The 9328-nt window shown below is 43.6% G+C and overlaps 1 protein-coding gene across 1 annotated transcript in view; it reads left to right on the forward strand.

Annotated features, from left to right (window-relative positions):
* Positions 1-8293, forward strand: part of NPL (N-acetylneuraminate pyruvate lyase (dihydrodipicolinate synthase)) — a 10682-nt gene extending 2389 nt beyond the window's left edge. Inside the window, exons 3-11 of the mRNA XM_009324632.1 lie at positions 539-626; positions 1784-1841; positions 1929-2004; positions 3269-3361; positions 4185-4333; positions 4520-4566; positions 5381-5465; positions 6331-6370; positions 7783-8293. Coding sequence (XP_009322907.1) covers positions 539-626; positions 1784-1841; positions 1929-2004; positions 3269-3361; positions 4185-4333; positions 4520-4566; positions 5381-5465; positions 6331-6370; positions 7783-8021 — 875 coding nt within the window. The 3' untranslated portion in view covers positions 8022-8293. The remainder of the gene's footprint in view (positions 1-538; positions 627-1783; positions 1842-1928; positions 2005-3268; positions 3362-4184; positions 4334-4519; positions 4567-5380; positions 5466-6330; positions 6371-7782) is intronic.
* Positions 8294-9328: the final 1035 nt, after the last annotated feature.

Raw genomic sequence — 9328 nt, forward strand, 5'->3', positions numbered from 1 at the left:
GAATGTAGCAGTGACTTCAGCTATCCCAGCTTAATCTGTTTGTGACTGAACATACTGACGTCTCGTTGTTTTCCAGGGGTGCTTTAGCCTAGGTAGGACATGTGGTTCCACTCACGACAGAGACACCAAATTTCAGGTCAGGCTGTTTCCTTGGGGTGGAGGATAGGCAATCACTCTGCCTGCCTAGCTGGGCGTCCCTTTGTGCACTTGTCATAGCCTGACGGACTGCTGGGAGAAGGAGGTAGCATCTGCTGGGGCAGAGGTGCTGGGGGGCAGTTTCCCAGTTTCAGCAGCTGATTCTGCCTCCTCCGTCCCACCGCTGCTGATCCTGAAACACTCAGGTTTCTGACACAAGCATTTAGTGATGATAACACTGCAATCCCCATGCAGATGCTGGTGCAGACCACTGCTATCTTAAAATGAGTTGGGGGGAAAAATATTTCTGTGTAATATCATCAAAAGCGTCAGTTCTTGTCTTCAGTAAAACCAATGCATGTAGGCCAGGCCTCAGCAAGTGTGTTGTGTTGTGTTGAAACAGTGAATGGCACAACAGGAGAAGGACTGTCCCTTAACATCCAGGAGAGGAAGCAGTTGGCGGAAGAATGGGTGTGCCAAGGAAAAGACAAGTGAGTAGCTGAGAGGGAACAGGGGATTCCAGCTCTTGTGTTACGATATAGGCATGCCTGCTGCAAAGCCACATCTACTGATGGACTTTTTTTTTTTTTTTTTTGAGTATTTTGTTGATGGACTTTGTTCCCCACATCGTTTATCTTAAGTCTGCATTTTTGTCACTGCCAGTTAGCTGGTGTCCCCTCCCGCTGCTTAGAGAGCTTGTAAGAGTCCTTTTCTTTGCTACACTGAGGGGTAGGGGGACAAAAAAGGGCTCTGGGGGAAAAAAAGGCTGTGCCCTTTGCTTATTCCTAAGAAGAAATAAAATTAAAGAACAGTCTGCCTATTTATGCCCTGTGAGCATTTCTGAACCTTTTAATATATTAATTAAATTATTTGTTATGGGGGAAGACGAGGTATAAAGGGCTTAAGTGCTTCTCTAAAGGTGCGAAGTTGGTGGCAGAAGGAATTCAGCCCAGATCTTCAGCTGTGTATCTAATTGCACAACCGCGCTCTCTCTCTCGTACCTGTCATGGTCTTATATCACTGTTGCCTTCTCCTTAGTTGCTATGTCAGAGAATGTGGAGAGGAGGAGGTATTTTGGGTGAGAAGGATAGTGAGCAGAAATAAACTGGTGTGAAGGCTCACAGTCTGTATGGATATAAAGGAGAAACACAGAAATGGGAGTGACAGACTGGAACCTGGGAGATTCCCTTGGCAGGAGCAGACAAGCAGTCAAAGGTGCTGTTGTGAGGTTGAACTCTTCTGATAGCTCTGCAGAACAATAGGTTTAGAAAGCAAAGAAATGCTTTGGTAGCCTTTCCTTTTCCCAGCTTCCCCTTAAATCCTTAATGTCTTAATTTTAACGTCCTAATAAAATGCTAAGATTTGTCCCTCCTGACAGCCTTGCAAATACGACAGCGAGGAGTCACACATGATTCATATATGCAAATATGTTTTCTTTTTTCCACCACCAGCTGCTTGCCGCTGTCGGCATTTTCCCTGTGTGTCTGCTCGTCAGGTCAACACAGGTTCAAATCCCTTTTAGGTTTAATCTAGCTCAGTGAAGTCCTTGTTCTGTGGCTCTCTGGTCTGAAGCCAGTCATCTTGGCAGACTGGTATTTTTCACCATCACTGAAACCTCCCCAAACCTTCTGAATTTGTTCTTGTGCAGATTGGATCACGTGATCATTCATGTGGGAGCATTAAGTCTGCCAGAGTCCCAAGAGCTGGTGTGTATATATGATTCCTTTTCACTATATGTGTAATAAATATAAAGCAGATGTACCTTCAGATACTTCCCATTCTCTCTTTTACAGGCAAGACACGCAGCAGCCATAGGTGCTAGTGGTATTGCTGTAATAGCCCCCTTCTTCTTCAAACCCACAAACAAGGGTGAGTAGATGTGATTGCCAGACCTGCTGAGGCCTTTTATATTGCCTTCCAAAGCTTTATCATAGATAAAGGATTGATGCCGTTTTCTTTCTTTGGAAAATATTCTGCTGATGATGTTTGCACACCTGTCATGTCTGGTGCCATGCAAAAGCAAAACCTAGAAGAAGCATTTTTTAAAAGATGTGAGATATCGGAATTCTCCCGGTAAGAAGTGGGAAGGATGTCTTTTGGGATGTATTTTGTTAGCCTCTTGTGAAAAGAAGAGTTGCTCATGGAAAGAGTAGTTAACTGAATAGATAGTATGGAGTTCATGCTTGATCTGGGCCACGCTAGGAAGCAGTTGGTTCCATGCTGACCCTTGCTGGACACTGACCAAGTTGATAAACTGATGATATACAGGCATGCCTCTTGTTACTGAGGTAATCAGGTTTGGTTCTGTGCACCTAAGGCTACATAAAACTTATAAATTGAGTGTTTTGCTTTTAGTATCATGAACATAACATGAAAGAACCACATGAAGTGGAGGTTTCATAACAGAAATGTTAAAATTTCTCTGAATGAATTATGGATGGAAATGTTCATATGAAAGCACCAGAAGAAACTGGAGTGGATTGCCAGAATGGCTGGTATTGACAGCCAAGGACATGATCAGTGGCAATCAAACTGGTAAGCCCAGAGGAACAGCACAAAGATCAGCAGAAGACCTTCGCTGATAGTAGCAGGATGGCAGTGAGGTTTCAGCCCACTGTTCTTCCTGCTATGCCAATGGGAAGATTGCCTAAGATTTATGAAGGATGCAGTGAACAAGATTCTCAGGAAGAATGTTGACCATAATACCTCTTTGATTCCTAAAACAGTACAAAAAAGTTGTCCAAAAACCTGTTCATCATCACCACTGAGCAGTACCCCAGGGAGGTGAATGTGAACTTGATCCCTTGTCCTCTGTGTTGCACACAAGTGATCCTGGTGAGACCACTTTGGCATACAGGTCTTGCAGTTTGCATGGGAGAGCATACATGAGTTTCATCGGTAAGAGAATAAGTATGAGTTACTGAAATCGGTTTGGTTTAATAAGTATTGTCTTTGCCTTCCTTAACATCTTCCACTGAGTTTTGTTACATTTGAGGGTTTTATGAGACTCGCTGCATATGGTATGCAAGCTGTAGATCGCCTCTCCACGTACCTTGGCTGCTGTGAATTTGAACTGTCTTTCACTATGGATGGTTTCCTTCTCTTATGGGGGTACTTGCTTGTTTTCTTCCAGATGAGCTGATTGCTTTCTTACAGCAGGTTGCATCTGAAGCTCCTGCGGTTCCATTTTATTACTATCACATTCCTCCTCTGACGGGTGTGAAGGGTAAGTACTGCTTAGTCAGCTCTTCCCAAGCCCATAGGCTCATAGCAACCCGAATAATCCCAGTGGCTGGTGTGATTAGTCTACCAGCCTAAACCAGGTATGTGGCCTCTGCTCCCGTCACATGCAAGCTGTAGTGGAGAGGATCCTTTCTGAAAATGGGAGGTGAATCCAAGACTGGAAAATAAATTGAATTCCTCTTCACTGGAAAAAAAGTCACGGCTTATGAGTACTGAACAACTGGGATGGAGGAGGTGATGCTAACCATGGCCTTGCAATTACTGTGGACCAGGATAGGTAATTGCCTTGGATAAGCATAGTTGAATCCCCATTTTTTGCAAGATAGTTACCACTCTCTCTCTTGGTGTGCATGGACTGCATAGTCATGTTTGCTAGTAAATTACATGTGAAACCACAGTGCTTCTCAAGTCTTATTATTTAGCAGAGGAATGAGGAATAGAATACAGATCTTCAGTTACTTGCTCTAGACAGCAGGTTATGTGGTGTTTCTGTATGTATGAATTTATATTTATTCTTAAATATGTTGTTGCCAGTTCGTTCCTAAACGTCCACTTATCCAGAGTTTTTGTCTTCTGATCTGGTAAAAGGAATGCTTCAAAGAGGGCAGAAAGGTGTCTTTTGTATAACCCTGGGAAATAATCACAGTGAAGTTGTCTTACTGGTTGTTTTAGAGCTATATAGTTTACTAGGCTTAGGCCAAAAGTGAACAACTTGTAAAATAGTAAGTCTCCCTCTTGGGGACAAGACAGGGAAATCTCCCAGAACAGGGGTGTGCTTCTTCATATGAGATTGCTGTTCTGCACAGTTTGTGTTGAAGAGTTGCTGGATGGAATAAAAGAGCAGATCCCCACCTTCCAGGGTGTGAAGTTCAGCGACACAGACCTCTTGGACCTTGCACAGTGTATAAACAAGAATGAGAGAGAACAGTTTGCATTTCTTTATGGGGTGGATGAGGTAAGAGGCTCCTCTTAAAAAATTTATTTCTTCCGTGGCATTCTCTTGCTTCAGCCTTGGGGAAGAAAGTAACCCTGGACATTCAATGCCAGGTAGTTTTGCTGCTCCCTCCCACCACCCCTTTTTTTTCTTTATTTTGTTACATGAAATAAAAATGTTTTTCTTTCTCCCCCTACCCCAAACTAGCAACTGTTGAGTGCACTGGCAATAGGGGCAGATGGAGCTGTTGGAAGGTCAGTATGGCTTGGACTCCTTCCCCTTGACACACACACACACACCTTATTGTTGTATCTTCCACTATCTACACAGTATTTCTCTGTCTTCTGTCATGGCGATGGAGGATTTTGCAGGGTAAGGCTGTACAGTAGCAAGCAGACAGACAAGCTAGCTCCGGTGCTAGCGATGGGACAGTTGTATAATCTGGGATTTTGGAGTATGTTAGTTTGGGTGATTATTGCTGCAGTCTGTAAGCTGACCCAAAGGTTTCAACATATTTCTTTATCCTCATGGCAACTTTTTGAAGTAGGGAATCCCTTTTATCTTCGTTATATGGGTAAGGAATCAAAACCCAAAGAGGTTAAAGTCGTTTACCTTAGTTCACATGAGAAGTCTGTGAGGAAAAGGGCCCTGCTGAGTTTTACTTACGATTTGTCTTCTTGCCCCTCATACAAGGCTGCTTAGATGAATTACTGTGTGATACCTGTGTTCTTGAGTAGATGATCCATTAAATGAACAAGCAACTGGAAAATTAAGTGATTTACTTTCTGTATTGCCTAATTGTTTCTTTTTATTTTTGATTTTGAAAAGCAGTTCCATTTGGAAAGAACTTGGAAGAGAAATCTGCTCTCTACACTCTTCCGTAGGGCTTGGCATACTTCAGATGCTTGACAGTATAAACTGCACATAGATTGCATGAATCTCTATCATAATAATGGCATTCTTATAATGTCAACAGAGAGAGCCTGTGGCTACGTCTTTTGTTTCACTGGTTCTAAGCTCCCTCTCTGCATTTACTGATTCTATTTTTGGTTTGGTTTTTTTTGGCAGTACATACAACTATTTGGGCCAAAAAACCAATCTGATGTTGCAAGCCTTTGCAAAGCCAGACCTTGTGTTAGCACGGAAGTATCAGGTACAGTATCTTTACTGTCCCCACTAGGAGCAGCCTTCTTTCTCCTCTAGCTTTACTGGGGCTGTTTTCCATGTGGTTTTGTCATCCATCCCTGAGGTAGTTTTATTAAAGCAAACTTCTTTCAGCTCCAACCTCTCTTCTTGTTATTCATCTCTCCTCACCTTTTTGACCAGCCCTTAACTAACTTTTAACCAAGATCTGCCTTACTTACCCTTCAGCTCTCTAATCTCATCTATGCAGAGCGAGCAATGGCCTGACCTTTTTCCTTGAACAAGCCCACAATGGCCAAGCCCCTTGGCTGGGAATATTCTGGTGATGCCTTACATGATGTAGGGCAGAAAGCTATCCCAAAGCAACTCTGCCTCGACCTCTCTTGGTCTTGGGCAGCTTGAAGACTTGTGAGGAGTCCTGAGCATTCAGTATATAATCTATACCCAGTGTTTTTATGGGACATCTGAGGCATCCTTCTTTTGTCTTAAAATAGAAGTGACTTCAGGATGAAAGTCTAAAAGACATCTGAAAGATGATCTGCTCTGGGAAATCTCTTCACTAGGCAGTGGATATTCAGATTTGTAAACCTTTAGAGCCGATATGAGACTTATCAGCGTTCTCGGACTGCTTGCAGTGAGGGACAGCTTGAACATGAGTGATAGATTGAGAGGGAGTGATGGTTTTCTTACATCCATCCCTCCCTTCCCTATTCTAACGTAATTCAATTAGTATTTCTCATAGACTGGCCAGGTGGCCAAGGGCTTTTCTCAAAGCTGTACAACAACTGTATAAGATGTAAATATCATAATAGCTGTAGGTGCTTTTACAACTTAAAATTTGAAGGAGTTAATAAACTACTATCTGTCTTTTCTAGTTTCTCACTGGGGAATTTCTCAACTTTGTCATCAAACTAGGTAAGTCCTACGCTGCCCGTTTCCCTTGTTATATCTAAAAATGCAGACTTGGTACTCCAGAAACTTTCACGTTGCTGTACCCTCAGAACTTCTTTCCTGAAAGATTTCGCAGTGAGAAATGTTGCATGTGCCATTTCCTGAGTTAGTAGCAGCTGGGAGCTCAACAAAGGGAGCTGACCAAGCATCCCTGACAGATTCCACTCTCACTTCCTTCCTCCTTCTGTGAAATCTCACAGCTTTAAAGCTGTGACTCTGTGACTTACCCTTTTTCTTATCCTGACTCTTTCTGTGGGTTGGGTTTTTTGTTCTGTCTCCGAAAGCTCATTTCTAGCTTTGTTTCTAGAGAGTCATTTTTCTGAAATGGTGGTACTCCAGTAGAAAAACAGCTCTGATTACTTGTCTCTCCTGCCTTGCTATAATTTAAGAGTAACTCTGTTCAAGGCTGTACAAGGCCAAAGCATTTTAAAATGGAATGATTTTTAGAAACAAAACCAAGTTTTAATATAAAAAGCAATTAAAACCAACCAAGTCAGAGTAGCGTAGGGAGATTGAATCGGACATTTCATGGTTTTCACTTAATGAAGAGAACTGTTCACTGTGTTTTTGCTATACATACACGAGCCCCAATGAATCTAGCTGAGCTTTAGTGCTTGGTTGTATTCCTTGGGTTGAAAGTCAGAGGAAATGCATCATTATTTAGCCTTATAAGTAAAGAGGGAAACACTGAATCTCCAGAGGTACATAAGGAGACTTGAGCTGTGGACAGAGAGGCCTCCTGAAGTTTCCCATGGTGGTTTAAGCTGGTACCCCATGTCATTGTCATACGTCAGCAGGATGTTACTACTCCCAGGGCTTTATTTTATGTGAGTCTGCATCGGGGGATAGCTATGAGGCTGCAAAGATTGGGTTGCTGGGATGACGAATTGGCTGGGATAGCTCAGCCTACCAGTGAAGGTAAATTGAAGTAGCCTATTTTTGCTTGGTTTACCTACAGAGGACTCGCAACATCTTTTCTATTGTCAGGGCTGCAGAGCAATACATTTTTGGCAAGGAGAAAGGAACACACACAGAGCCCTGGTTATCTGTAAAACTGACATAGTAGTTTGTGAAGTGCATGTCTAAGAAAACACTCCGCTTGGTATCTTCAGGAGGGAAATGATGATGGTGTAATATATAAATAAATGTAATAAGTAGGCGTAGTTTTTACTGTAATGTCTTTCCTGTCTGCAAGTATGATCATCTCTTCTTTTTTACACTGTTCTCACTTCTGAGAAGTGCTTCAAGCCTGGCTTATGCTGGATTACACAGGAACTGTGTAAGCAGCTATGCTGCTGCTTTTATGGACACCTGTATAGAGACTGCTTTAAGCAAAATGAGCTGTAAATGATCTGATTTTGCTTTTGTACACCCAGGTTTTGGTGTTGCACAGACTAAAGCTGTAATGACTTTTGTTTCTGGCATTCCCATGGGACCTCCACGGCTTCCGCTTGTTGACGCCTCTGAGGATTTCATCGTCAAGGCCAAAGCCAAGCTGGATAGCATTGTGTGGCCTGATGGCGACTCATGTTCACTTCTGTGTCAATCTGGAAGTGGAGGCTCCTCTTCTGGGAGTCACTGTCACTCGGCACATTCCCCACATGTTGGGCTGTGATTTCTTTCAGGGAATTGGCAATGTGCCTGAGCCCCTTCCTGTTAAGGGCTGGCCCTGTTGGCACACGTGTAGCCACCTTTTTGTGTAACTTGACTCTGTTCCCCTGGAGCGCTGCACATCCCAGGACTAGCTGGTATCTTTTAATAAAAAATTAAAAAAGCAGAATTTCCCCAGTTGAAGGATCCTGACTCCTTTTGTCTAGAAAGAGGGAAGATCTGTCTTTACTCTCCCTCCAGCTAAATCATGTTTTGTCCTCTCCCTTCGTAAGTATCTCCAGCACTACAGTGTGTTTTTTAAACATCTAGTTGCTCAGATGGGTATTTTACTGCTTGTCACAAAGTCATTGGGACACTGACTATGTATGTAAAATCCAGTTTTTGTCTTTGTGCACTGCCACTTAATGCAAAATTTAAAAAGACTTTTGCAACAGAAAGCTTTTGGCTCTCTAATGAGCAGATATTTCTCCATCTTTTTCCTTGCAACAAAAGCGAAGGCAGTATAGAGCTGTACGTTTCTGTATTGCAATGCGGAATACTGTCTTTACATGTTAGAAAGTCACCTGCTGTCAGATTGAAAGGCCCTCTTTTGCACCCTGGACTTAGTCCTCTCCACCAGCTCAAGCTCTTACTGTTTGATAGTATGTGTAGGTGACAAATGTGAGGTTCCCGTGCCCTCTACCGCTTGGCCCGTACCTCCTGACAGCACTCCCGCATGCAAAAATGATCGCACGGGATGTTTGGAAGAGAGAAGGGGAAACGTGGAGAGGCACATTGCTAACTTTTCGTAACGCAAGAGCATGGAAAACTCTACTAACTTCCTCTCGTTGTGTAACCACTGAACAAGAAATACACAATAATAAAGGCTTCCTTTCCCCCCGCCCCTTGAATTTGTAAGAAATTAAGGGGAGCTCTTCTTTGGCAGGTAAGGTAAGAGCGTGAAATCAGCCCGGGGTGCTGTGGGCGGCTGCAGAGGTTTTCTCTGCGCCATCAGCGGGACAGGAGCAGCCGAGGCCTGCGGGCAGGTGCACCGCCCTGCCTGCGGAGGCCCTTGCCCTCCGAGGACTCGGGGATTGCTTGCTAGGCACTTGTTAAAATGAATCTTAACGCTGTCATGCTAATGCTGTGACTCACTGAGTATTTCGGTACAGGGCACGGGTAAATGGCGCGTAGATAAGGGGTGCATTTTTCTAACAAACCCCAATTACTGCGCTCCAATCTAGACTCTGTCTAGTCCGGGAGCGCTTGGTGTCGCTGAAGCCCTTTCGTGGTACGGAAGACGAGCGCTGCCGCTGCTATCGCTTGCTGCTC

This window comes from Pygoscelis adeliae, unplaced genomic scaffold, assembly GCF_000699105.1.
Source record: "Pygoscelis adeliae isolate BGI_AS28 unplaced genomic scaffold, ASM69910v1 Scaffold126, whole genome shotgun sequence".
Lineage (NCBI taxonomy): Eukaryota > Metazoa > Chordata > Aves > Sphenisciformes > Spheniscidae > Pygoscelis > Pygoscelis adeliae.